The 26624-nt window shown below is 57.9% G+C and overlaps 2 protein-coding genes across 5 annotated transcripts; one reads left to right on the top strand and one right to left on the bottom strand.

Annotated features, from left to right (window-relative positions):
• Window positions 1-1784: 1784 nt before the first annotated feature.
• LOC140912402 (aldehyde dehydrogenase family 3 member B1) lies at window positions 1785-12002 on the bottom strand. 4 transcript variants are annotated; one of them, XM_073346721.2, is made up of 10 exons: window positions 11890-12002; window positions 9949-10111; window positions 7349-7459; window positions 6991-7111; window positions 5391-5476; window positions 4944-5025; window positions 4163-4549; window positions 3791-3957; window positions 3379-3478; window positions 1785-3073 (listed from the first exon to the last, which is right to left on the bottom strand). In XM_073346721.2, exons 1-10 carry the CDS (start codon window positions 11964-11966, stop codon window positions 2880-2882), a joined length of 1488 nt encoding a protein of 495 aa, XP_073202822.2. In that variant the 5' UTR covers window positions 11967-12002; the 3' UTR covers window positions 1785-2879. The 4 variants fall into 4 exon arrangements, with proteins under 4 accessions (XP_073202822.2, XP_073202823.1, XP_073202824.1 ...); XM_073346722.1 differs by lacking the exon at window positions 11890-12002 and adding an exon at window positions 10651-10697; XM_073346723.1 differs by lacking the exon at window positions 11890-12002 and adding an exon at window positions 10550-10574.
• Window positions 12003-18169: 6167 nt separating this feature from the next.
• Window positions 18170-20882, top strand: NDUFS8 (NADH:ubiquinone oxidoreductase core subunit S8). Its single transcript, XM_073346725.2, has 7 exons — window positions 18170-18286; window positions 18766-18823; window positions 18959-19021; window positions 19316-19405; window positions 19643-19815; window positions 20327-20455; window positions 20682-20882. The coding sequence occupies exons 2-7, from the start codon at window positions 18784-18786 to the stop codon at window positions 20811-20813; spliced, it is 627 nt and encodes a 208-aa protein (XP_073202826.1). The 5' UTR covers window positions 18170-18286; window positions 18766-18783; the 3' UTR covers window positions 20814-20882.
• The last annotated feature ends 5742 nt before the right edge of the window (window positions 20883-26624 follow it).

The raw sequence follows: 26624 nt of genomic DNA on the forward strand, positions 1-26624 counted from the left end.
CTAGACCCCTATGTCCTCCTGGTCTACTAGCCAAACCTTCCTCTTGGGGCCAATACCCCTTTCTCTCCTTATCCCAGGGACAGCGACTGCAGTTCTCCTCCCTGCAGCCTCTTTCTGCCACCAGCCGCCTGGTTTTATAGACGCCTCTCCTGTTCCACCACAGGTGAGCTTCCCTTACTTAGGGCTCTCCTCTCAGCCTAAATGGTACGGTAAGGAGGGTCAGCTCCCAAGGCTCACACTCCCCCACTCTTCTCGCAGAGGTAATTGCTACCCCAAACACCCCTTTCGTGGAAAGACGAAGGAAAGAGCAGGCAGCCATTGGTTCCAAGCGTGGACCCCTCGACCCTGATAATAGTAGATTTAAATTCCAAGGAAGGATTGAATCCGCCACCTAGGGAGATAGTCTGTCCAGACCCTTTAAGTACCCAACGGACATGCAATTGGAGAATCCTGAGTGACCTGCACTTGGTGGCTGGAAAACAGAAATAGCTGCTAGTGAGCTCTGACAGAACTAACAGCCAGGCCGTGTTATTTCCAGCAGAACAAACAGTCCAGAACATGTTTTTATTCTGAGATCACGAGGAGAACTGCGTCCAATTTCACAGGTAAATTATCTAGGCAGAAGGCTTTCTGCTATTTAGGAGAATGTTTTGCATGTTCTCTGAACAGTCGGCCTCCTGCGGAGTCAACCATGGAGTGTCCATAGCGTGTGATGAAGAGCTGCTGGGTTGGGATGCAGCAGGCGACCATGCTCTTGTGAGGTCAGGTCTAGTTCTGGAGGCAGTGTCAAGGGAGGTCTGGCGGACAGGGTCAGCAGAGTAGAGAACTGAGGCCAAGCCAGTGCTATAAGGGATCATCCAAGCACGATCCTTCTTGATTTTTGAGCAGCACCATAGGATAAACATACATCTGTTTGTCCTTCCAGGGTAAGAGGAAGGTGTCTGTGAGAGATCCTTGTTACCTGCTCTTGAACAGAAATGAGTCTTACACAATCCAGCCTGAGAGATCCTTTTAAAGCAGCAGGTATGATATATTACTGGTCCAGATTTTATTCTGTTTGCACATCACAGATGTGATCAAGTCATGATCACTTACATCTAAGCCCCATTCATTTTCAGTTCTGTTATCAGTTCCTCTTTATCTGTCAGGACAAGAGCTAATAAAGAATTTCCCCCATGTTGGCAGCAATGCTTTCTGAGTGAGGAACTTGTCATCTATAACGTTTTGCAATTCAAGTGTGTTTCAGTGCTGATAGCAGGACACCTCCAGCATATGGCACTCAAATTAAAGTCCCGCATGAACACGCAGTGTTTTCCCAACACATTAAGATGTGTAAGGATCTGGTCACCCTACTCCCTAGTGCATGGGCAGTGCGTAATAGAGGCTAAGCCTCCTCAAACCTTGTGCAGCCGGGGCCACAGGGGGAGGGAGGGAGTTCTCTGGCTCCCCTCCAGCCCGGCTAGGCCATAGCGGGGCTGCAGCCTCAGCCAAAAGAGGCGGGGCAGGAGGGCTAGCCCTAGTGTGATTTGGTGGTTGTAGCAGACACCAACTAACACCCTGTGCTTTATCTGTTAGGACAGCAGGTCTCAAACATTAGCAACCTGAGGACCCCCATTTAGATTTAATTTTTTTTGCAGACTCCCAAGTCCCCTGCTCAGCCCTAGCCTCCACCCCCCACTACACCCCTTCCCCCAAGGCCCCACCTCTTCCCGCCCCTGCCCCTCATCTTCCCTGCCTCTTTCCACCCCCTCCCCCAAGTGCACCCCATCCCCACTCCTCCCTGCTCCCTCCCAGCATTTCCTGCACCCCACTAAACAGCTGTGTCACGGCAATGCTCTGGAACTACTCCCCATGAAGCCAATCAGGACTCTGGGGAAGTCTCCTTTCTGTGAGCAGCCTGTCTGCAGGACACACAGCTCACACAGCTTCCACCTTCCTGGGTCCAACCTCGGAGCATTTAGCATCCTCTGCCCCTCCGTGCGCTTCCCACAGCGAGTCCGCCCAGGCAGGCTCCTGGAGAAGTCAGAGGGTCCTGCACCCCAACTTCGCAGTCAGACATGACTCTCAGCTAGCCAGTAAAACAGAGGTTTATCAGACGACCGGAACATGGTGTAAAACAGAGCTTGTAGGTGCAGAGAACAGGACCCCTCAGCTGGGTCCATTTTGGGGGGCAGTGAGCCAGACAACCACTTCTGCACTTCACTCCATGTCCCACCAAGCCCCAAACTGAAACTCCCTCCAGCCCCCCCTCCTCTGGGCTTTGTTCCTTTCCCAGGCCAGGAGGTCACCTGATTCCTTTGTTCTCCAACCCTTTAGCTCTCACCTTGCAGGGGGGAAGGGCCAGGCCATCAGTTGCCAGGAAACAGGGTGTCGGCCATTGTCTGTGTCCAGACCCCTGCACACACCTGCCCTCTAGGGCTCTGCAATGATCATATACCCTTACCCCACCACCTAGATACTTAAGAACTGCATAGAGGAAACTGAGGCACCCCCACACTATTCAGAGGAAACATTAAGAACAGTCCCACTTCGTCACAAGCTGTTCCCCACTGTGCTGGAGGCACTGGGAGGGAGGGAGAGGAGTTGAGGGAGGAACAGGGAAGAGTTGATCAGCAGGGCCGGTGGACCCCCTGGGGTATCCTCACAGACCCCAGTTTGAAAAATGCTGTGTTAGGACATTGAGCCTTAAACATTCCAGATCATTTTCTTCCCTCGTCAGTAGGGGAAAGAGGAAGGCTGGAGAGTGTCTTTAACCCATGGAAGGTGGGGGTCAGATTTCCTAGGTCAGCTTGGGAGCTCAAGCCAGCTGCTCCTCCCCGGCATGGCAGTCAGGCAATACAGGAGTCATGTGGTGCTGGGTGGCTGGGCTGGGCCACCCATCACAGCAGGGTGCAGGTGCCCGTATGCTTGATCCTGAAGGTGGAGAGGACCAGCCCCCTTTTGCGCTCGCTGTAGGGTGGGTAGCGCAGGGAGTTCATGGTCTCCAGGCCCATGCTGCGCAGGAGGCAGGCGCGGTGGTGAGAGAAGGTGTCAAAGCTGAACTTGCCGTGGTACGAGCCCAGCCCACTGTTCCCTAGAAACAGAGCAGAGCTTGGATACGGGCACAGGCCAGGGCCCAGACGCATCCACCCCCACGGTATGATCCCTGCCCACACACGCACACACCCAACGGTACGATCCCTGCCCACCCCCACCCCCCCGCCCCACGGTACGAGCCCAGCCCACTGAGCTCTGCCCACACAGCGTGGCTCAGTTACGGGGCCCAGCCCCCCCCCACCCCCAGCGTACGATCCCTGCCCATAGAGCGCGGTTCAGTCACGGGGCCCAGCCCCAGGCTGGAGGGCAGGGAACAGGGGCAGGCTGGGGGCCCAGACGTACCAATCCCACCAAAGGGCAGCGAGATTAGCGTCATTTGCATCACGGAGTCATTGGCACCAAAACCTCCGCTGCTCGTCCGCTCCAGCACCCGGCGCACCAGCTAGGGGGAAGCAAAGATGGGAAGTGAGGAAGCCCTCATTTGTGACGGATACCCACCCACAGCTACCCCAGTGATGCCACATCAGATGGCCCGGAGCCCCTCCCACACAGCTGCTTCCCTCTGGGAGGAGTGACCAGGCCCGGGCGGAATGTGGGGAGCCAAGCAGAGCCATCCTCCTGTGGAGAGTGGCCCCCAAGGTGGTGGGGTCGTACTGCCCCAGCAGCGAATGGATGAAAGGCCAGTTCCAGCATGGAGCTGTGGGCCCAGACATGAGTCCTCAGCCAGAACTAGCCCTAGATCCCTGCCCCGCACCTTGCTGTTGGCGGCGAAGACGTACACGACCAGCGGCCGCTCCCGGCTGTTGATGAAGGCGATGGCTTCGTCCACGTTGGGCACGGTGACGATGGGCAGGACAGGCCCGAAGATCTCCTCCTGCATGGCAGGCTCCGACGGCTGCACGTCCACCAGCACCGTGGGGGCTGTGGGGAGGGGGCATCACTCACTGCACAGGGGCACATGGCAGCCCTCATCCGCCATGGGTCTGCCCTCATCCAGCCCTGCCCTGCCACCAGAGCTCCCAGCGCTCATTTCTCCACCATCAGGGCTCCCCTGGATCCGCAGGCCAGAACCCAGCTCCCTGGCCATGGGTCCCCCAGAGCCCCGTACCCTGGCCAGGGCCCTCACCGATGTAGCGCTCCTTCTCGTCCGTCTGCCCCCCGATGGCCACGCGCCCGCTGCCCAGCAGGGCCTGGATGCGCTGGAACTGCTTGTCACTGATGATGCGGGCGAAGTCGGGCGACTCCCGGGGGTCGGGGCCGAAGAACTGGGTGATGGCGTGGCGCAGGGCGGGCAGCAGCTTCTCCTGCGTCTCCGCACTGCACAGCACGTAGTCGGGTGCGACGCAGGTCTGCCCCGCGTTGAAGCAGCGCCCCCAGACAAGCCGGTTGGCCACATTCTGCATGTCGCTCTCGTCAGCCACGTAGCAGGGGTTCTTGCCCCCCAGCTCCAGCGTCAGCGGCGTCAGGTGCGTGGCCGCAGCTGCCATCACGATCTTGCCCACTTGGGGGTTGCCTGTGGGGGTTGGGGAGACGCGTCAGGGCACAGACCTGCCACTCTTCCACCCGAGGATGCAGGCAGCCTCGGCCTCGCCCAGGAGGGGGAAGGATCCTGCATCCGGCTGGGAGCTCCAGTCACTCCCAGGCCCAGTCTTCAGGGGCCTCAGGGCTCGCAGAGTCACTCAGCTGGGATCCCAGCCCTGGAGAGCCTCCTCTTGGCCCAGTCAGGACAACCGCGAGGGGCCCAGAGCCACTGGCCGGGCCCCAAGTGTGTGTCCTGGCAATGGACTCTGGGGGGAGCTCCCTGGGAGAGAGAAGGCAGAGGACATGTGGGGGGGGGGGGCTGGACGGTGCCCTCTGGTGTGGAAGGGCAGGGAACCATGGGGAGGACTGAGTCACTCGGGACATACCAGTGAAGAAGATGTAGTCAAACTTGTTCTCCAGCAGCTGGGTGGTCTCTGCGGGGCCCCCAGTCACCACAGCAAAGCAGTCCTGCAATCGGAGAGGGGAGGGTGTGTGGGGTCATCTTCATCTTGCCCCCTTTACTCTGCCCCACTCCTGCCCATTGCTGTACTGTTCCCCTCTCTGCTCCCTGTGGCCCTGTCCCCATCACTCTGACTACCGGCACTGACGGGGCATTGGGGGAAGGGGGCACTGGGGAGCAGCTCAGTGGGTGCGGGGATGCAGTGGTCAAGGTATTGGGGAGCACAGAGGATAGCAGGGTGTGGGAGGCTGGGGCATGGGGGCCAGCTTGGCATGGGGCAGGGGGCTGGGCATGGTGCTAGGTGTGCAGAAGTGGCTCAGCATCTGGGGAACAGGAGATGGGTGTGGAGCCAGGGGAGGGGGCAGCTCCTTACCTTGTCCAGGTAGCTGGGCAGCACCTCAGCCACGAGCTTCTCAGTGCTGCTGCTGATCTCGGAGGGTTTGATGATGACACAGTTTCCTGGTGGGGCAGGCGGGACGTCACTGAGCAGCACAGACACCTCCCCTCCCAAGGGCCTCGCCTCAGCACCCCGACCCGGCACCAGGGGCCACTGCAGGGAGGTGTCCCTAGGGAACACACCAGGAGCCTCATTTGCGGCTGGGGCAGGTTGTGGGTTAAGAGCTCTGGCCCAGAGGATGTGGGTGTGATACTTCACCCCGTATTCTTCACAGTGATATTATTATGATATGATTATGGCATAATTATGATGCACTTTATGCAAGACGGGTCATGTAAGGTGTCATTGGGAAGGTTATGATTTGCTGAATATCATTATCCTAGTTGTATGCATGTATCATTTTTGTATCTGAAGTTATAAATACGGACACTGTATCTATACTCAAATGTAGTTACACCTGGATAATGCCCACTAGACAAGATGCTTTTAGTGTAGATAGATGGCTGCGAAGAGCCTATTGAGGGCAATGGGCCATTAGGAAAAACAACAGGCCTTAGGAGAAGTTTATCCCCCACCTGGTGAGCCTTCCTGAGAACGCTACAAACAGCCTGTAGGTAATGGCTACTATTACTCCACAAGGACATGTGACCAGGCTACTCCATCTTGGGATGTCAGTATTTTCCCCACAAACTGGTTTGGGAAGCAACTGTGGAAACAAAGGCTTCCCGCCATATGCTAAAGCCATATAAGGCAGGGAGTGACATCATCTGGGGTTCTTCACTCCCCACACAAGAAGACTCCTGGAAACACCAGGAACAAAGACTGAACCGGGAGAAGTGCTGGACCTAGGCTAAAGGGATTTCTAGCCTGTGTATGAAAGACCTGGGGATTCCACGCTGTAAAGCAAGTGCAGCTTGCCCCTTAAGTATCTACAGCCTGCTTGCATCATTTCTCAGGGTGAGAATCTGCTAATTCATATCCAATCTATTTAGTATATTAAGCTTAGTTTGTGTTTTTTATTTACTAGGTAATCTGCTTTGATCTGTTTGCCATCACTTATAATCACATAAAATATATCTTTTGTAGTTAATAAACTTGTTTTTGTTTTAATCTAAACCCATGAACTTTGACTGGAGCGCTTGGGGAAAATCTCTACTTGGTTACCACAAGTATGCATTGCTCTCTTCATATTGAGGGTGAGGCGGACCTGGTATTAAACCCATATACTGGCGAGATTTGACCAGGGCAGGACAGTACTGCTCTGCAGTCCCAGGCTGGGAAGCTGGTGGTTAGAGAATCTGCGTGTAATTGCAGCTGGGTGTGTCCCTACCTGTGTGAATGCTGGTGAAAATGCAGGCTGGAGGGCTTTGTGGTTTGTCACAGCAGCACAGTGTGAGAGGGAGCCCAGGCTGGTGGGTCAGGGGACTCAGTGATATTCCAGTTCCAGGTGGCACCTCGGGGAGAACCCATCACAGTAGGGACCATGCTGGGGGTGGGAGCTCTGCCTGGAGCAGGTTTCAGGCTGGGGGGGTAGGGACCATGTGGAGGGGGAAAGTGTCCCTACTCCCTGACTCACCAGCAGCGATGGCCCCGACCAGGGGCACCAGAATGAGCTGCAAGGGGTAGTTCCAGGGCCCGATGATCAGCACCACCCCATAGGGCTCCTTCCGGATGAAGGCCGTGTCCAGCTGAGTCACCTGAAGGCAAAGCCTTGGCATCAGGATCTAGGGGAGCAGGTCCCAGGTCCTGAGGGGCGGGGGAGTGAACTGGGCCATGGGGACAGGAGCCCTGGCTCAGCCGTGGGGGCAGGTCCCGGTTCAGCCTTGGGTGCTTGTTCCCGGCCGCCACAGGCCTAGGCCTGGGAGTGTGTTTCTCCCCCAGGGCACGTCCCCTCTCTCTCCCCACTCAGCCCAGAGGATGCGTCTCCTCCTTACCAGGTTCTTGTCCACGCCCTCGTCCTTCATCCAGGTGGACAGGTTGTTGAGTGCGTAGTTGACCTCATTCTTGACCAGGATAATCTCAGAGAGCTCCACCTCAAAGGGGGGCTGGGGATACAGAACAGCGGTAGCCTCATCCCCCATCCTGGTCATGCCCATTCTGCCACTACTTCGAGCTGGATGCTGCGTGCCTCAGTACATCCTACTGCCAGGCACTGGAGGTGCCTGAATCCCATAGCCAGCTGGCTGGAGAGCAGAATTGCTCCGGTGAACTGAATGGAGCCTGCCCCTGGGAACGGAGGCCCCGGAGGAGATTACGGATGCCCAGCCAGTGGGCCCTTCACCCTGACTGGCAGGGAGGCCAATGCAGACTGGGCTCCTGAGGGTGACAGCAGGTCTAGAGCCAGGGAGGACAGTGTTAACAGACTGGGCTTGCGGCTGCTACTGGGAAACAGAAGCACAGATGAGGGGAGAGCGAGTGCAGCTGGAGCGCAGAGGATCAGCGCATGGCACAGGGGCTACAGGGTGAGGGGCTGGCTCTCTGGCTTCCACCAGTGTGAGCTCTGCCCTACACTCCACTCCCCGTTTATGCTTTGCTGCCTTGCCGACCCTGGATTCCAGGTGACACAGGCTACCTGGTTTGGAAAGGGCTGTCTGGCATGGCTGCAGATCCTGACAGACAGGCATTGATCCCCGAGGGGTAAAAGGCTCTGAGCAGGAGTCTGGCTCAGTGGGACATGCTGGGCAGAGCTCTCAGGGTAAAGCAGGAGGGCTGGAGCCCAGAGGCTCCGGAGGCAGTGAGGCTGCGTGACCGGCCCTGGAGGAGGAATGGGACCTCTTGGGGGCCTGGTGCACAGAAGGGCTCCTCCGAGCAACTGTTTAAAGACTGGGGCATAGACCAGACCCTGTGAATCCATGACACCACCAAGGCCTGGGACACAAAGCTCTGCCTATCCACCACTACAGACCCTGAGGGCGGCGTGGGGCAGGGGTGGGACCAGCTGGGGGAAGCTCACTGGGGTGGGGGCAGATGCATAGAATCATAGAATATCAGGGTTGGAAGGGACCCCTGAAGGTCATCTAGTCCAACCCCCTGCTCAAAGCAGGACCAATTCCCAGTTAAATCATCCCAGCCAGGGCTTTGTCAAGCCTGACCTTAAAAACCTCTAAGGAAGGAGATTCTACCACCTCCCTAGGTAACGCATTCCAGTGTTTCACCACCCTCTTAGTGAAAAAGTTTTTCCTAATATCCAATCTAAACCTCCCCCACTGCAACTTGAGACCATTACTCCTCGTTCTGTCATCTGCTACCATTGAGAACAGTCTAGAGCCATTCTCTTTGGAACCCCCTTTCAGGTAGTTGAAAGCAGCTATCAAATCCCCCCTCATTCTTCTCTTCTGCAGACTAAACAATCACAGTTCCCTCAGCCTCTCCTCATAAGTCATGTGTTCCAGTCCCCTAATCATTTTTGTTGCCCTTCGCTGGACTCTCTCCAATTTATCCACATCCTTCTTGTAGTGTGGGGCCCAGAACTGGACACAGTACTCCAGATGAGGCCTCACCAATGTCGAATAGAGGGGAACGATCACGTCCCTCGATCTGCTCGCTATGCCCCTACTTACACAACCCAAAATGCCATTGGCCTTCTTGGCAACAAGAAGTAGTGCCATCTCCCCTGGCAAACAGTCCCTCCATGGGTCTGTGCGGTCCCCGGGCCAGAGGCACTTGGACTCCTCACCAACACCAGACTCTCACACAGCCGCCTAGGTGCATGCCAGCTCTGGACGGCCGAGAGATCAGACCCATCACGTTGAGCGATCTCTGGCCTCGGATCTCCTCACCTTTCTCACCTCCCAGCTGGCCCCAAGCAACGCAACAGGCCTGGGCACAGAGCCGTCCCGCCCGTAGGAAATGCCAGCTGGGGCAAGTCACCGTAGCACATCTCCTCAGCACCACAGGAGCCCTCACCCCATAATCTCGCCCTGCACTGGCGCCCCATGGACGAGAGAGACCAGGGCTGGGTCGGGCGCGTCTCAGCGCTCCATGGCCCGGGCCCGGCGTATCTAACAGAGCCTAAAGCCCAGGGAGGGGGACCGGCGTTGACAGCTCCACTCCTTGGGCCAGGGGGACTCTCTGCCACCAGGCAAAGCTGGTCTGTGCAGGAGACAGAGCCTCCTCCGGGGCCGGTCACAGCCCAGGGAATGAACTGTCCTGGGAATTAAGGTTCGTCCCAGCCTTCCCCTCCAAGGGCCAGGTGCTGCTCCCAGTGGCCTTCACTGACAGAACCCAGAGCAACAAGGACATTTAACTAGACCCTACCAAAACACCCCCACCTGCACACACACAGTCCTGCCCCCAGGGGAGAAGAGAGGGGACCACATGCTGCAGTCACCTCGCGTAATGCACAACCCACAGCCCTCGGCTCCTGCGGGTAGGAGGGTGGGCCAGAAACTTGGGCAGATGAGACCCCAGTGCACCCCCTGCTCTCTGTGCTGTGGGGATCCCCAGGGAGACCCCCATTCCCCCTCCAACCCTTCCCTACAGGGAGACCTGCCCCCCACTTGCCCTGCGCTGGGCTTAGCCCCACCCGGCTCACCTTGCGCATGTCCGAGGCCATGGCATCCAGGATAGGCTGCTTCTTGTCATCCAGGAAGCGGCCCAGCGCCTCCAGCTGGGAGACCCGGTGCTCAGCGGTGCGCGTCTTCCCCGTGAGCCACGCAGCGCGCAGGCTGCTCACCAAACCCACATAGGGGTTCATGCTGGTTGGGAGGGGGTAGGTCAGCCTGTCCTGGGAGGACCCAGAGTCCCCCCCCCCATCCCCAACTCTCATCCACACAGCCGCTGACCCCCACCCACCTTCACGGCCACTGATCCTTCCCCCTGCCCATCCCCACAGCCTCTGAGCCCCTAGCCCCGCTCCCCCTGCAGTCCCTGCCCATCCCCACGGCCTCTGAGCCTCTGACCATGCCCATCCCCACAGTCCCCAACCCTGACCCCTGTCGGGGGGGCACAGGCAGTGGGGGGGGTCTGCCCCCTTGGAGGGGGTGCAGATGGGGAGTGGAGTGGTCCAGCCCCAGAGGGGCCCAAAGGCTGGGAATTTCAGTGAAATCAGGGATGTGGGGGCAGCCCCGACTTGGACACAATCCCACAACCCTCTTCTGCCCCCTACCGCCCCACGAAGCAAGCCCCGGCCTCACCGCCTGATCACCTCGCCCCCGCAACAGGCCCCGCCCCCAGCACCTGTTCATCTCGCCCCCGCAGCAGCCCCCCCGTTCCGGATCCCCCCCGTACCACGTACCTATCGCGGCTGTTGGGATTGGCACAGCCCCGCCCCCTTCCCGCCATGCTAATGACGATTGGGCACCGGCCCTCCGGCGGAGGAAGGTGATTGGCTGGGCTGGGGCGGGGCTGAACCAGGGGTGGGATCTTGTGGCCCTTCACGCGCTGTGATTTCCTGCCGGGTAACGCGGCCACGGCTCCGCCCCCCGCCTCCTGGGGCAGGGCAGAGACCTAGAGCCGTGAGCGCTGGCGGGGGCTGGGAGCCAGGACTCCTGGGTTCTATCCCTGCTCTGGGAGGGGAGTGGGGGTCAGAGCAGGGGACGGGCAGGTCTGCTGGGTTAGTGCGGGGGGCTGGGAGCCAGGACTCCTGGGTTCTTTCCCTGCTCTGGGAGGGGAGTGGGGGTCAGAGCAGGGGACCGGCAGGTCTGCTGGGTTAGTGCGGGGGGCTGGGAGCCAGGACTCCTGGGTTCTTTCCCTGCTCTGGGAGGGGAGTGGGGGTCAGAGCAGGGGACAGGCAGGTCTGCTGGGTTAGAGCGGGGGGCTGGGAGCCAGGACTCCTGGGTTCCATCCCTGCTCTGGGAGGGGGGTGGGGGTAAGAGCAGGGGATAGGCAGGTCTGCTGGGTTAGAGCGGGGGGCTGGGAGCCAGGACTCCTGGGTTGTAGCCTCACTTGGGGAGTGGGGTCTAGTGGTTAGACTGGTGACAGGGACTGGGGGCTAGGGCTCTGGTGTCCTTTCCTGGCTTGGGGAGGGCAGTGGGGTCTAGTGGTTAGCGGCTGGGGGCAGCTGAGAGCCAGGACTCCTGGGTTCTATCCCAGCTCTGTCCTGCAGTTGTTCAGAGCACAGATTTATCCTCCCATCAGTGTCCCGCACAGGTGTGACCCTACTGGCCTGTGGCCTGTGGCTCCCTGCTGTCAGTGTGAGGATGGGCTTGCCTGGCCTGTGCTGGGTGTTGGTTTGGTTGGGAGGAGACTCTGCTATTGGGTGCTCTCCCCAGTAAAATGCTCGGAGGGGCAGGGACTGGTGGCTTAGCGCAAGAGCCCAGCGCTGCCACTGCCCTCCTAGGCCCTAACCCTGCTTCAGTCAGCAGGGCTTGGCCTGGGCCCCCTTTGTGTGGTGGTGGTGGTGGTGGTGGTGGGGGGGGGGGGGGGGGGTCTGGCTGCCCCAAGTCTTAAACCTGCTAGCCCACCCACTGGGCTCTGCACCCCACAGCTGAGGTGACCCACAGAGCTTGGTGTCTCTCGGCACTCGGCCCCTCACCCAGCAGCTTTGGAGTCCGTCTTGCCTGTGTCGCTACCTGTGGGCGCCTTCCCTGGGGTGTCTCTGTTTGTGTCCATGTTGTTACCCTGGAAGGTGTTGGTGGCTTTCAACAAACGTGTCTTTGATCTATAGAAAGTCATAGAACTGGTTAAAGTCAATGGCTGTGCTAAGCACCTGTCATTCAGGCCAAGGGAATAGAGCAATTAAATGTCCCTTTGTGTAGTGGTAGCTGGAAACAGCAGGAAATCACTGTCCAAGGGAATGAACCTCACTGCATTGAACCCTTTGTGGGGTGATAAGCTGGAAACAATAGGAAGGCAATGAGGCTCACAGCAAAGCTAATCACAAGCCAAGGGGTTTCCATTGGATTGATTGCAAATGGTGGGGAGCAAGAGGAAGAATGGATTTGTGTGTGTGTGTGTGTGTGTGAGAGAGAGAGAGAGAGCGCAGCCAGGCTGCAAGAGATGCAGCAGAGAGTGGGGCCCTAGAGGAAGCAGAGACCGGGCTGCCTTTGGGCAGGGAGCTCACTGGAGGGGCAGACTTGGATTTCTGAGCAGGGACTTGCCTCCTGTTTGTCTCTGCTGGGCACAGGGGACCGGACACTGCCTGCGTTCTTTGGGCAGAAACAGGATTGCACCAAAGAACAGCCCTGATGCGTAGCCTCCATTTCTGCTTCTAATAGAAACAGCCTGGCAAGGCCTGAATGAACCGCTGGGGCCAAAGGGGGGACAGTGTTTTCAGCTATAAAGGGAAGAGGAAATACCCCACAAATGTTACACCTGGCATGGTGTGTGTGTGGGGGCACCCTGCTGGGGCTGAGGGGGTGAAGGGTTAATGCATCCTGTGAACCTTTCATTTTCTCCAGCCTGCTGGATTGGGCCTAGGAGTTCGGTCCCGTTCATTCAGAGCAGAGGTGCTGTCCCAACACCATGTCTGTACTGCAATAAAACACCCACAGCTGACTCAGGCTCACAGGGCTCAGGCTATGGAGTTAAAAATAGCAGGGCAGATACCCAGGCTGGGGATGGAGCCTGGGCTCCAGGACCACCCCCACCCCCATGCCCCAGCCCAAATGGCTACACCCCAATTGTACAGCCCCACGAACCTGAGTCAGCTGAGCAGGGTGGTGCTGGCTAATAGATGGGGTGGCACTGAGCAGGACCAGGCTTGCTGGGGGCCACTGAGCGGGGCTGGGCTGGCCAGGGGATGGGAGGACACTGAGCAAGGCCAGGCTGGTCAGAGGATGGGGAGGAGGGCACTGAGGGGGCCTGGCTGGCCAGCAGATGCGGAGGCACTGAGGGGACTGGGCTTGCCAAGGTAGGGGCACTGAGGGTCCAGGCTGGACAGAATTGGGGGGCACTGAGGGGGCTGGACTGACCAGAGGAGGGCGGGGGGGTACTGAGCAGGTACGGGCTGGCTGCAGGGGGCACTGAGCAGGGCTGGACTCGTCAGGGGATGTGGTGGAGGGGCACTGAGGGGGCCTGGGGTGCCCAGGGGACGGCACTGAGGGGGTCTGGGGTGGCCAGGACTTGAGAGATCCCACAGGGTTGCTCTGCTCCAGGTTCTCTGTCCATTCGAAGTCTTTCTCAGCAGAGGGCCTCTGCTACCCTGACTTGGACACCCCCAAGGGTGGGCTGGGCCCAGGGGCCTCACTTGAGTGTTGCAGGGGAAGGACTGGGCCCTAGGATAAATGACAGTGCCCCAGTGTCCCACCCCGGCTGGCCTCAACAGGAAACCTCAGAGAACAGGGACCAAGGCACCCGCTCTCCAGAGCTGCTGGGCACAGGGACGGGATGCCAGGGCCTGCCCAAGTGTCCCAGCACAGAGGCAAAGTCTGTTCTGGGCCTGCATTAGCAGGGGCAGTTGGTCAGTGCCAAGGTGTGCATGGGCCGGGCAGTCCCCTTGCCCTGCTGCCCTCCATGCACTGATGCCCCCATGTCTCTCTGTGGGTGCTCTCCTCAAGGATCTCCACAGTTGACAATGCCCCAACGGGGTTACCTTCCTCCACACTCACGCAGTGCTGACCCACCAGGCTCCTGAGTAAGAGGGGCACAGGAACCCCCAGCCTCACTGGCGTTACCTCTTCTCTGCACAGCACCCAGCCTGCTCCCTGCCGGGGGTTTGCAACAACTGCTGTGCTGACGGTGCCCAGCTGCCTGGCATTCCTGATGCATCACCCTGCCGTGATGAGCCTGATTCTGGTTCAAGGGTTAGTTTTATTTGTGTGGAGGTACCAAAGTCTACAGGGTTCAGCCCTGGCGCCTGGGGCAAGGTCCCCTGAGCTGGAATCCACGGGGATGGGAGAGGCCCCATCCAGTTCCTCTCCTGGGCCCAGAGCAGGACTCACCCACCGCCTATGCTGCCCCTAGCGGGAGCCTGGCATCCACACTGGCCAGCAGGCATGGTAAGCATCACTGCCCTGCCCGCCTGCCCGAGGATAACATGGCAGAGCCGGTACAGCTCTGTCCTGGGCAGCTCCATCCCACAGCTGCCTCCAGCCGCATGCCCTCTGCCAGCATGACTGCTCCCCAGCCAGCTAGGGAATCCCCTGCCCTGTGGCATGCTGCCCCCTGGCACTGGCTGTCCCAGATTGCTGTCCTATCCCACATTACCACAGCTTTTGTTACCTGCCCCCCCAGGGTGTGTGTGTATGTGTGTTCCCACGGCCGTGTGATGACCCCCCGGGTGTCAGCAGGTTCCCTCCTGCTCATTTTCTAGCCCCTGACTGTTGCTCTGTCCTCACAGCTCCTCCCAATTGAGTGCCCCCCCGACCCAGCAAGCAGTTAAATTGGATGGGCTCTCAGCCCACCCCATGTGGCACCCCCTGTGCCCCACCCCGCAGCTCCTCCCATGTTTGCCAACCAGTAGGGGAGCATTGACTACAGCTGTGTGGGACTGGCCTCAGGATGCCTGGGTTCTGCAGTGCCTCAGTCAGTCACTCCAGCATTGATCAGGAGTAGGGGGTTATCCAGGCTCGGGAGCCCTGCAATGGGTTGGGAAGGAGGCCACTGACAGGGGTCAGCAGAGCCTCATTTAAAGGGAAGCAGCGTTTGGGGGTGGCACAGAGCCTCCAGGAGGTTCAGGAAGCACCAATGCCCAGTGCCAGTGCCCGTGGTTGGAAGGCACAGGAGCAGAGCCCTAACCCTGTGACCCAGTGCAGCCAGCAGAGGGGGGCAGAGAGCTGCAGCAGGGGGTTTAGTGTGGGGCACACAGCAAACAGCCCCTTCCTGGAGAGGTCCAGGCATGGAGAGGTGGGTGCCCAGCCTGGGAGCATGGGCCATTCCCACTAGCAGTGAGTGCCTGTGTCCTGGTAATCACCAGGCTAGCAGCACCCCCATGTGGGGCCATCACGCAGCCACCTACCTGCCCACGTTCCCAGACACCTGGAGCTGGCCAAAGCTCTTTTGAGGCCAGAGTGACCCTAGAAATGTACACTGGCCTAGCAATGTGGGTTATGGGGGTCATTTCTTCACATTTCTATACCAGCTAGAGCCCTGGCGCACACCAGCTAGACCAGCAAAACCATCCAAATCCTTTTGCCACTATAGTTTATTTTGCTCATGAAACTGGCAAACAGAATTTCCCCTGGGGGTTGCCCACCTGGCTACAGTGGTGTTGTCATGATATTCCTATCAGGATAGCTATCCCAGCACATCCCTCCTAGTGTCTCTAGCACCCCTTAGGGACTCTAGCCGCTGCCTGCCAAGGACAGGGTACCCTGCTATCCCCTGGAGACAAGGGATGGCTCCTGGACTGCACAGGCCCCTGGGAAGGTATGAGCTCCTTCACCCAAAAGATTCCCCAAGGTTGAGGGGGTGCTACTCCCTCCAGAGGGCTCCCAAAGGGGTGTGAGCAGCAACAGGGCACATGAGGGCCAAAGAGAAGGCAGGAGCCTTAGGGAAACTGGCCCTGATCTTCCCATCTGGCTCCTCCTGGGGCAGGCTGGAGGAGATCATTTGGGATACACAGCCATGTGGCCACCAGCTCCCCTCCCTGTCCTGGGCATGTCCCCTGTCCCAGGGCCGGTCCTTAGGGACCCAACTCAAGTCAGAGGAGATTTGCACTGGGGTAAACAGCTGCACTTCCTATCTCAGGTCCTTATCCAGTCACTGCAGTATCTGGACACTTCACACTCCTTTGTGTGTTTATCCTCTCACCCCCAGTGCAGCAGGGCCAGGTTGTGACCCCACTGCAGCCCTGAATATTCACACACTTGCTCAGCCTCTCTCCTCTAGTGCAAGTCTCACCCAGGCCAGCAGCTCATGTCTAGCCAGGAGGGGGCCAGGTAAGCGCTGCCTTATGGCTTTCGGCCACAGTGTCAGAGGCGAGGCTGGCACAGAGGGAAAACTGTGCAGTCTGAACCCTGCCGACTGACTGTGGTGCGTGGCACTAGCTGCTCAGGCTGTGCTGAGCATGTCCTCTAGCCACAGCACAGAGCCCACACACCCTCCACTCCGGGCACTTGACTCACCTGCCATGCCCAGCGTGCAGCACACCAATCTGGGCCACAATTAACGAGTTAGAAACCCTGGCCATTGCTGTCATGCCCAGGGGGCCTGCATTAGCAGCCCTGCTTCCCTGGCTTTTATTCCTCCCAGCCACACGCAGCAAAGCATCGCCTGGGGCACCTCTCCCATGAACTGCTGCACAGCTGCGATGTACGGCAGTTTGCAGGCGCCCACAAAGAAATGATCCCAGTGCATTGGGGGACAGCCATGGGAGCACTGATTGTTCCACAAGAGCTAGATTGTGTAGGTGCTCACTGAGCCAAGGGCTCATTGTGTTAGGGCCTCAAAAAGTCCGCAAATTCAGGCAAGGCCAGGCCTTATTCAAGGGGTGTTGAGAACCTTCATCTCCCCCTAAAGCCTGGGGGTTGGCATGGACATTCCCAGGAACAGCCCCTCTGGAAGTCACACTTCAGAGGGCTGCAGATGGCTCCCAGAAAGCCAAGCACGCAAAGGGGGACGCGTGCGCAAGCACTATTCACGTTGCTAAAGCAACAGGAAGCAAACATGGCTCTAACGGACTCACTGGCCTGGACAAGGGCATGATCCCCAATACACTCATTGTCACGGTGAGTCCCACATCCAAAAGGAAAGGTCCCTCTGGCTGCAGGCTCATTATACCAATCACACAGGGCAGCCGCTGTTGCCACTGGGGGTCCAAGGGGTTCTCCCACCCTCAGCAAAAATCCCCCCTCTTTCCCCCCAGGATGGTGTCTCCCCCTCTTTCCATGGTGCCTCTTGCTTGCGGCACTGCCTGGGCCCCTGTTGTCCAACCACCCCACAGAGTGGTCACTTTATATAAGCTATTACCAACAGGAGAGGGTTGGGGCGGGGGGGTGGGGGGGAGCGAAAACCTGGATTTGTGCTGGAAATGGCCCAACTTGATTATCATACACATTGTAAGGAGAGTGGTTACTTTAGATAAGCTATTACCAGCAGAAGAGTGGGGTGGGGGGAGGTATTTTTTCATGCTTTGTGTGTATAAAAATATCTTCTACACTTTCCACGGTATGCATCCGGTGAAGTGAGCTGTAGCTCACGAAAGCTCATGCTCAAATAAATTGGTTAGTCTCTAAGGTGCCACAAGTCCTCCTTTTCTTTTTGCGAATACAGACTAACACGGCTGTTACTCTGACAGTCTCCAGTGCAGTACAGCCCTGTGGATCCCACCCCAGTGCTGCAGGTGGGGAACCAAGGCACAGGGGATGCAAGCCTTGTCTGCACAGAAAGATTAATCCGGATTAACTGCAGACGCACAATTAAACTGGATCAGCAAAAAGACAGGCCCCACAGATTCACCCTCCCGAGACGCTGCTAAACCAAAGTGAGACCGGGTAGGCCCGTCCACACGGGGCCCTACGACTCTGAATTAACACCACCCATCCCACCAGCTCCAGGCCGCCTCAAACCCCACGTTGCGTCCACGCGTGCGCTAAAAGCCCCGCCCCACCCCACTGCGTCATAGGGAGGGCCCTCCAGCAGCTCTCCACCAATCCGCGGATCTGTTATGTGTGTAAATCCGCCCCCATACCGCTCCGCCAATCCACCTGGCCGTTCTGGACGTGGCCACGCCTCCCTCCCCTCCACCAATTGGACTGGCCGTACAGAGATGACCCCGCCCCATACCTTTCACAATCACCAATCAACCGAGGCCGTCACTAGTTATCCCGCCCTAAATGCCATCCCTCCGCCAATCATTTAACTGCAGAGATTCTTCGTCATATCCGCACGGCGGAATCAGAACTCGTACCCCGCCTCCCGCCCGGCCCCGTAGCCAATGAGACACGAGCTGGACGCTGATTGGCCCCAGCGCTTGCCGGCCTAGGCTTGGGCCACTCGCAGCAGACTCGGAGCCGAGCGGAGTAGGGGTGCCCGGTGCTGTCCCCACGGGGGTGAGTGTCGCCCCCCGGCCCTGCCCCGGCCCATGCCCGGCAGCCTCCCCCCGGGGTCGGTCCTCCCGGTCTCGCTCGGGTCACTGGGACCTTCAGGGGCACAGGCGGCTGCGCATGCGCACGGCAGCTGAGCGGGGCAGGACGCCTGGGTTCCTTCAGCTCGCCGCTGTCTGCCAGACCCAGATGCCGCCAGGATGGGTCCTAGGTCACTCAGCCCCGTGAGGCGCCGTCCAGGATGCCTGGGTCCCTGTCCCGGAGCAGGGGAGTGTGGGAAAAGTGCCCTGCACTACGGCCCCCGGACGCCTGGGTCCCATCCCGGGAGAGGGGAGCTGCAGGACCCCTGTGGGAAAGTGCCCTGTACCGCCATCCCCTAGTCCCGTCTGCAGGGTTCAGGGGCTGGTGGGCAGGGCTGGCCCGTATTGGGTAGGTGCAACGCTGAGTGTGTGAGCTGACACTGCCTTCTCCTCCCTGTGCTGCAGGATTGCCCTGGGCTCAGCATGGCGGCACTGCGGATGATATGCCGAGCTTCCTGCACAGGTAAGGCCTGCAGCAGCAGGGGAGACCCACCAGCTCCCCCACGCTGTAGGGCTGTGGGCTGAGCCTTCTTTCCCTCTGCTGCCCCATGGCGCTGGGGCTGGAAGCATTCTCTAACCTTTCTCCTTGGTTCCCCAGGGACACCACCCTGCCTGAGTCTCACCCGGCTGCTCAGTGTTACAGCCTCAAGGAAGTCCTACAGTAAGTACTGCTTCCAGCCCTCCCCAAGGCTGCCCCTAGAGCTCTCCTTGGGGGCACAGCATCCAGAGCCCATTCTGGAGGACATGGATGAGCCTGGTTTTCCTGTCCCCCAGGGGACTGCACCCAGAGTCCCTTCCTCCAAGGGATGTACGATCCAAGTTAGGTCTCTTCCATTCCCCAAGCTGCCATAGAGTCCCTTTCAGGTGCTGTCGGGGCACCCTATCCAGAGGATAGGGTCCCAGCCCCTTCATGTTGGTCTGTGTAGGGGGGTGATGATTTATATTTCCCCTATAGAGTATGTGAATGTACAGGAGCTGAAATCGGACATGAAATCCATCACCGACCGGGCTGCTCAAACCCTCTTGTGGACAGAGCTCATCCGAGGTGAGCCCTGGGCTCTGTTGCGGTGGGCTGTGATGGCAGGACCTGGAGTGGGATGGCTGTCGGGATTGAGACTGGGGGGAGGTGGGCTGTGAGGGTCTGATAGGCATGGATGCCTCCCTGTGCCAGTGAGATGGCAGTGGGGGGGCCCCCACATGGAGATGGTGTAGGGGCTGAGTGATGCTTTGTGTCTTCGCTGTTCCTCAGCTGGATTCTAACCTCCCCTCGCTCTTCCTCTAGGCCTGGGTATAACCCTGAGTTACCTCTTCCGGGAACCTGCCACCATCAACTACCCCTTTGAGAAGGGTCCCTTGAGCCCGCGTTTCCGGGGGGAGCATGCGCTGCGCCGCTACCCGTCTGGAGAGGAGCGGTGCATTGCCTGCAAGCTCTGCGAGGCCATCTGCCCTGCCCAGGTGAGCCTCCCCTTCGCCCCAGGGGTTGCCCCTCCCAGCCCCAGTGCCCTTTCTGATGCTTGTCTCTGGCATGGTGCAGCCCAGGTAAGGCACTCTTGTGTGCTGAGGTCCCCCGGTCTCTGCTCCCCTCCCTAGGATCTCATCCCCAGGGGACCTTGATTTGGTTCCCTCTGCGAGCCTGTTGCCCAGCTTGGATGCCCTGTGTTTGGGGCTATGAGAGCTGCATTGACCCCAGGAGGGAGAGGTGCTGCACGGGTGCTGACACAGCTGGGTCCTGACTCTGTCCGGGCAGCGGCTCCAGCCCTTCCTCCAGTCCCATTGGCAAAAGCTCAGTGTGTGCTCCCCCCCCCCCCCCCCACCACTTGCCCCATTCCAGGGCGGAGAGTCTCCAGCTCCCTGTGGTGCATGGTGTTGCCCTCAGCCAAGTAGGCAGCACACCTGCTTTTCCCCAGTGTGTTTGGAGCGGGGGTGCTGGGGCAGGGAATGACCGTGTTCTCCCCTCCCCTGCCAGGCGATCACCATCGAGGCTGAGCCACGCGCTGATGGCAGCCGCCGAACCACCCGCTATGACATCGACATGACCAAGTGCATTTACTGCGGGTTCTGCCAGGAGGCCTGCCCTGTGGATGCCATTGTGGAGGTGAATGTGGCCGGCTGCGCGTGGGGCTGGTGTCTGGGGGAGCCAGGCATGCAGTCTCTCCCCAGACCTGCCCTCATACACCTTGGCCTCTGAGGGTCTCTGTAGGGAGGGAGGTCCGGGTGGGTCTCTGCACTGGGCAAGGGAGGAGTGGAGTCTGTCCGTCCATGAGTCTCTGTCTTGGGGGCGAGGCCCTGGTGGCAACTGTCTGCTCTCCTGGTCTCTGCAGGGCCCCAACTTCGAGTTCTCCACTGAGACACATGAGGAACTGCTGTACAACAAGGAGAAACTGCTCAACAATGGGGACAAGTGGGAGGCTGAGATCGCGGCCAATATCAAGGCTGACTACCTGTACCGGTGACAGCTTGGCCCCCCGAACTGCCCAGCCTGCTTCCTAGATCCACCCCTGCAATAAAGGGCCTACACCCACTGCCACAGCTCCTCTGCGCCTGCCTTGGGGGAGAATGGGGCTTCAGGGTGTGGGGTACAGGGGGGAGTGAGTGGGTGGTTAGGGGGCACCCAACCCAACCCAGGTTCTTAGACTCTCTCCCACCTAATAACCCCTCACTCAGGGGCTCTCATTCCTGTACGTTTGCATCGTGGTGGGTGGGTGGAACTGAGGCCCTGAGCAGGGGAGGGGACTCTGCTTAAGGAACTGGGATGTGGGGGACACATGACCCCTCCCTCCTGCTGTCCCAGTGCTACGCATCACAGTGGGTCTGTAACTGGCTGTGGCTCATTCCCAGCGCCCTTGAGAATGGTGGGTAACGCTGTCCACCCAGTGCTCAGGGGGGAAGAGCGGCTGTTGAGGGGAGCAATAGGATATTCACTCTAGTTAGCCCAGTGTTTGGTGGGCGAGGACACCCTTCCTCACAACTCCAGGGAAAGGAGCCAATGACAGAGCCAGGGTTGGCACCCAGTCCTGCTGTCCCAGTACTGCCCCTCCCTGCCCTGCTGTGTGAGAAATAGGCTTAGGCATGCTGGGGGAACTCTGCCAAACACTGAGCCAGGCAGTGGTCTGTCCCTGCCCCCTTTTGGCCCTGGTTCTGTCTTGTACTGCTATCATCCCTTGCCCTGGCAGGGGGCTGCTTGCCCTGAGCACCATGGAGCTAGAGCAGGGCCCCCACTGACTGAGCTGGACTTGGTAGCAGAGAGGGGCAGCTCCCCACAGACCTGCTGACTCCTGCACTTGGATGAGTGGTGGCCAGGAATATACTCCCCCTGGATGACTCTCGCTGCCCAGCAGAGATGAGGTCTAGTCTCCTCTGGTAGTGTCTGTCTTGCCTCATGAGTGCCCCCAGGAGCTTGGGATGTCAAGGTGTCCTGCAGAGGCTGAGCAGCATGAGTACCAACCTCAGGGCAGACTGTTACGAGGCAGGGCACAACCCCAAATGGGCTGGGAGTTCTGGATTTAGATTTCACCTATCAAGTGTGAACGTCTCAGGCATTGTAACAGCCTAGCAAGGGAGTCTCAGACCTTCCCCTTTGCTACACTGCTCTATCTTGCCACCTAGGTAAGGTTGCTTGTGTGATAGATGGTCCCTTACACCAAAGGTCACAACAATATTCAGCTTTCTTCCAGTCTGAAAGGATCAGTTACTTACTCCAGGGCAACTGCACCTTAGATCTTGCACCAAAGACAATGCTTGTATCCAACCCTTTTGAAAAAACGGTCTAAAGATTAACTAGGCAAAGGAAGTAGTTAAAGCAGGTAAACGTACACACAAATGAGTTACAGCTTTAAGTTTCAAAAAGTAATAGAAGCTTCTTATAATAAGCAAGCTCTCTATGTCCTTTAGGGCTAACCTAGGCCAAGCACTGGGGATCTTTGACTTACGCTTGGTAGTCTTTGCCATTCAGAAGCAAGTAGCATGAAACACAATTTCTCCTTGTTGAGGGCCTTTTATTCCTTCGCCCAACCCTTTCTGCTTCCAGCTGCAAATTCAGCTGGTGGGAGGAATTCAGCTGCAGTCTGCTTTTCATGGAGGGTGGGGGGAAGCAATTCACAAAGCCTTTTGTCTTCTGATGTTCTACAGTGGTTTGTCTGGTGTCTCTGGGCCTTCTTTTGTTGGGCCGGAGATAACACCTGTAGCAAACTAGAACCTTGCAGTTGGTAATGCTTTTCACCTGTCCGGTGCTGTCCAGTTACAGAGCCAACACTGAAATATCACCATGTGGGATACAGGTGTAAGTGAGATTACAGGATGCAGCAATCTACAAGCACTTTATACTCTCTAACGAAACACTTTTGTAACTCTAATACCTATTTTAACAGTACAACACACAGGTGAGCCAGAGTGGCTCCCTATGCCCCGTGGCTCTGTATTTGTCAGGGTTTAGCTGAGGCCTAGGGGTCTTGGCATGAGGTGGCACCTGGTCTGTCAGTATCAAGGGGAGGTCAGCCAAGTCAAAGCAGCACCCCCATCCCCCCACCAATCATACCGAACAGGGTCAGACCTGAACAGCCCCAGTGCCCACTTCAGCTTGGTGGGATTGCAAACATTTAGCCAAGGTACCAGCTGCAGCACACCCACCTGGGTCCCTCACTGCCATCCTGAGCCTGCCAGAACCAATGGGAAGGGCGGGGGAATCCTTCCTGCTGGAAAGTGCCAGTTACAGGGGCCCAAGGGGGTTCTCTGTCCCTGCTCAGGAGACACCCCTCCCTTGGGGGAAGGAGAGGGGACTGCAGACCAGTCCCTCTCCCCTTCTCTAATCCTCCTCATTGGTGCCTAGGGTGGGGGACCCATGGCCAGCGAGAGGCTTCATCAGCCTGCTCCAGGATGCGGGCCCTGTGCTGCTCCAGGCCTGGCCTCCTTGTGGGCACACTCCTCCCCAAGCGTATCCTGCTATCAGATTGTTTCCCCCCTCCAAACCTGGCCCAGTATGCTGCACAGGGCCCAGGTGAGTCCCCTGCCCCCAGGTCTCACCTCACCCGGCCCCTCAGACTTGCTCTGTCCCTGGGATTTGCAGCTGCCCCCCTTTTAGTGCGAGCTGGGAATGAGATGTCCCCGTGGGTTGTAGTTTCCTTCCCTGATGTGACGTTCCCCTCTGGTATTGTCTGGACCAGTGATCTGCTAGGCCACTCCAATCCTTGACTCTGGGAGCCAGCCTTACCCTGCTGTGCTGTGAGAACCCCCACTCCTGGGCACAGCCTCTGACATGTAAGCTGCTCCCCGCTACTTGCAAGGGAATGACGCTAGCCAATATCTCTGGTCCCAGAAACAACCCTAGGAACCTCTGTCTTGCAGTGTCCAGTTATGCCCACTGGACGCTACAAGCTTACATGAGTTCGTCAGTTTAACAAAGGAATTGATATGTACCAGGCTGTTCTCCCAAGGGGAGTCTCTGACACACTGTAAACCAAACACACTGCTTCAGGTAGGATAAACAGATTTATTAATTATAAAGATTGATTTTATGTGATTATAAGTCAAAACACAACAAGTCAGGTTTGGTCAAACGAAATAAAAGCAAAACGCATTCGAAGCTGATTTTAACACTTTCAATGTCCTTAAAGAGATGCTTCTCATCACACGCTGGCTTTTCAGTCAGGCTTTCCCCTTTGATCAGCGTTTCGATCGTTTCGTGGTGGTGGTATCTGTAGGTGGAGGTAGAAGAGAGCGAGCGTTGCAAAATGTCTCTCCCTTTTATCATGTCCTTTCTTTTCTCTTGGCTTTGTCCCCCACCCCTTCAGAGTCAGGTGAGCATTACCTCATCGCAGTCCCAAACTGCCCAAAGGAAGGACGTGACTCCCTCAAGGGTCTAACAGATTCTTTTGTTGCTGCCTAAGCCACTGTCCATTGTTCCTGTGATGCTGGGCTGGGTTTGTCCCATCCATGCCCTGAGGAGGTGTGAACTGCCTCTCTGTTCTTGGAGAGTTTTGCATGGGCTTGCTTTAAGCCATGAGGATACATTATAACCTATAACCTTACTCTAACATTACTGTTACAATTACTATAACATCACTATAACAACCATGCTCAGTGCACTATGATCCTTCCGAAGACACCGGACATGACAAACTTTGCATTGGATAATACCACACAATCATTTTATAAGGATGAACATGGGGGTGTAGGGTGTTCCCCCGAGGTACAGAGCGTCACGCCTGGGCCATGACCAAACCCTGCAGCTGCCCCAGTATGCTCATCATGCAGAGGTGCTGGGATGCTTGGTTCAAATGCAGTGTCCTGGCAGGCCTAAGTTGGCTGGAGGGGGGCCCTGGAGAAGTGCAGATGCTGTAGCCTCCTTGAGTTGGCTCTGAATCTCCTGCTGGCCCCCATCCCTGTGGGGCAGCATTCCCTGTACTCTGGGCAGCTACTTCAACTGCCAGCAGGGAGCATGCATTAATACAGCAACCTTTTCCAAGCACGGCTTTGCTGGTGCTTTCCCTCGCTGCAGGGTGGGTGCTGCCATCCTCCTGGGAGTGTAACGGGCCCTGTGTGGAGCTCTGTCCCCTGACCATGGGTTTGGCCCCACAGGAGAGGTTGTTGAGCCTGCTCCAGTGGCTTCCAAGCCCAGGCAGTAATGGCTACTGTGGTTAGACCCTGGAGTCCCAGGTTTGATCCCTGCCCAGGAATGGGATGGAACAGGTGTGTGTGTGGGGGGTGTTTCAGTAGCTGTGGTTTGTGCTGTGGAAAGGGGGAGGGGAGCTTGGTGCCAAGTGAGGCTCTATCTGCCCTCAAGAAAAGTCTGAAAAGCCAGCTTCCCCCCTTCTCCCACCCCATTCCCCAGCAGAGTCCGGATCCCATGAGCCCAGCATCCCCACCGAGCTCCAGCTCTCCTCCTTTGCTGGGAGGCCCCTCCATGCTCTCTGATGACCTCAGGCAAGAGCCCAGATCCAGCTTGTTTCCTGTCCAGAGGCAGGGCTGTAAAGCTCAGCGTTTCCCCTCTCTGGGTGCTGCCTGCAAGTCACTGCACCTGCCCAAGGCCCTCTTCCCCAAGGGACCCCAGAGGCTGAGGGAACTTGGATTGTTTCGTCTGCGGAAGAGAAGAATGAGGGGGGATTTGATAGCTGCTTTCAACTACCTGAAAGGGGGTTCCAAAGAGGATGGATCTAGACTGTTCTCAGTGGTAGCAGATGACAGAACAAGGAGTAATGGTCTCAAGTTGCAGTGGGCGAAGTTTAGGTTGGATATTAGGAAAAACTTTTTCACGAGGAGGGTGGTGAAGCACTGGAATGGGTTCCCTAGGGAGGTGATGGAATCTCCATCCTTAGAGGTTTTTAAGGCCCGGCTTGACAAAGCCCTGGCTGGGATGATTTAGTTGGGGATTGGTCCTGCTTTGAGCAGGGGGTTGGACTAGATGACCTCCTGAGGTCCCTTCCAACCCTGAGATTCTATGATTCCTCTAGGGCCCCCCGACACAGAATTAGGGGGTGGGGCTGCAGTGCTTACAACACAGGACGAGGACTAGGGCTGTAGCAGTACTATTTGCACCAAGAGAGAAGGGGCTTCTGGCCAAGCTGAGCAGTGGGTAGAGATGTCCGGGAAGCCACCACAACGGGGCATGGTGCCGTGCTATTACATCTGGGATCTCTGTCTGCATGGGCACTGCCCTGCATGAGCCTGGCACACCGGCTTAGGGTGGGGTGTTTTCTCTGGCCTGCCAGGAGAAATGGGGAGGGGGGATGGATGCCAAGGCCTCACAGACAGGCTGGGGACACAGGAGATTAGTAGTGGCACATTTCTCAAGGGGAAGGGCAGCAGGGGTCACCTTGCAGATAGAAAAAGCCCCAGAAATACCCACTGGAGCAAGCAGATGAGGCAGGGAAGAGAGGGCCCGAGTCAGGCAGGGCATGGAAACAGCGATGCCAGCCCCTTGGCTAGGATCATGGGATCTGGCTTCTGCCACTGCGAATGTTGACTAAGTGTCCTGGGGAAATCGGCCGTCACATGTTATGTCGAAGCAGCTATTTCCATACATACTATGGAAACACCGTCACATGGATCTAGCTGGAGTTCGAGGCAGTGGAGATGCCAACACCCTGGGGCAGGAATCCCACCATGCTGGGGGGGTGGTCACACAAACCTCAGGGCACAGACCCTGCTGGGAGTGTGAGTCCTGGCACTAGTGCCCTGGGCCTGGATCCTGCTTCGAGGGGGTGAGAGAGAGCTGGGAGTGAATCCAAGCTGAGCCCATGGGCAGTGAGATCCAGGAAGCCACCGCAACA

Source organism: Lepidochelys kempii, chromosome 6 (assembly GCF_965140285.1).
Source record: "Lepidochelys kempii isolate rLepKem1 chromosome 6, rLepKem1.hap1, whole genome shotgun sequence".
Classification (NCBI taxonomy): Eukaryota; Metazoa; Chordata; order Testudines; family Cheloniidae; genus Lepidochelys; species Lepidochelys kempii.

What these genes read in the sequence shown, in the direction of transcription:
- LOC140912402 (XM_073346721.2), bottom strand. Translation starts at nt 11,966, where the DNA reads ATGGACACAAACAGAGACACCCCAGGGAAGGCGCCCACAGGTAGCGAC. An exon ending in ACGGACTCCAAAGCTGCTGG is followed by an intron (nt 10,112 to 11,889) that starts GTGAGGGGCCGA and finishes CCTCCCAACCAG; the next exon opens with CATGAACCCCTATGTGGGTT. An exon ending in TGACTACATCTTCTTCACTG is followed by an intron (nt 4,550 to 4,943) that starts GTATGTCCCGAG and finishes CAACCCCCACAG; the next exon opens with GCAACCCCCAAGTGGGCAAG.
- NDUFS8 (XM_073346725.2), top strand. Translation starts at nt 18,784, where the DNA reads ATGGCGGCACTGCGGATGATATGCCGAGCTTCCTGCACAG. An exon ending in AGCCTCAAGGAAGTCCTACA is followed by an intron (nt 19,022 to 19,315) that starts GTAAGTACTGCT and finishes TTTCCCCTATAG; the next exon opens with AGTATGTGAATGTACAGGAG. An exon ending in CTGTGGATGCCATTGTGGAG is followed by an intron (nt 20,456 to 20,681) that starts GTGAATGTGGCC and finishes TGGTCTCTGCAG; the next exon opens with GGCCCCAACTTCGAGTTCTC.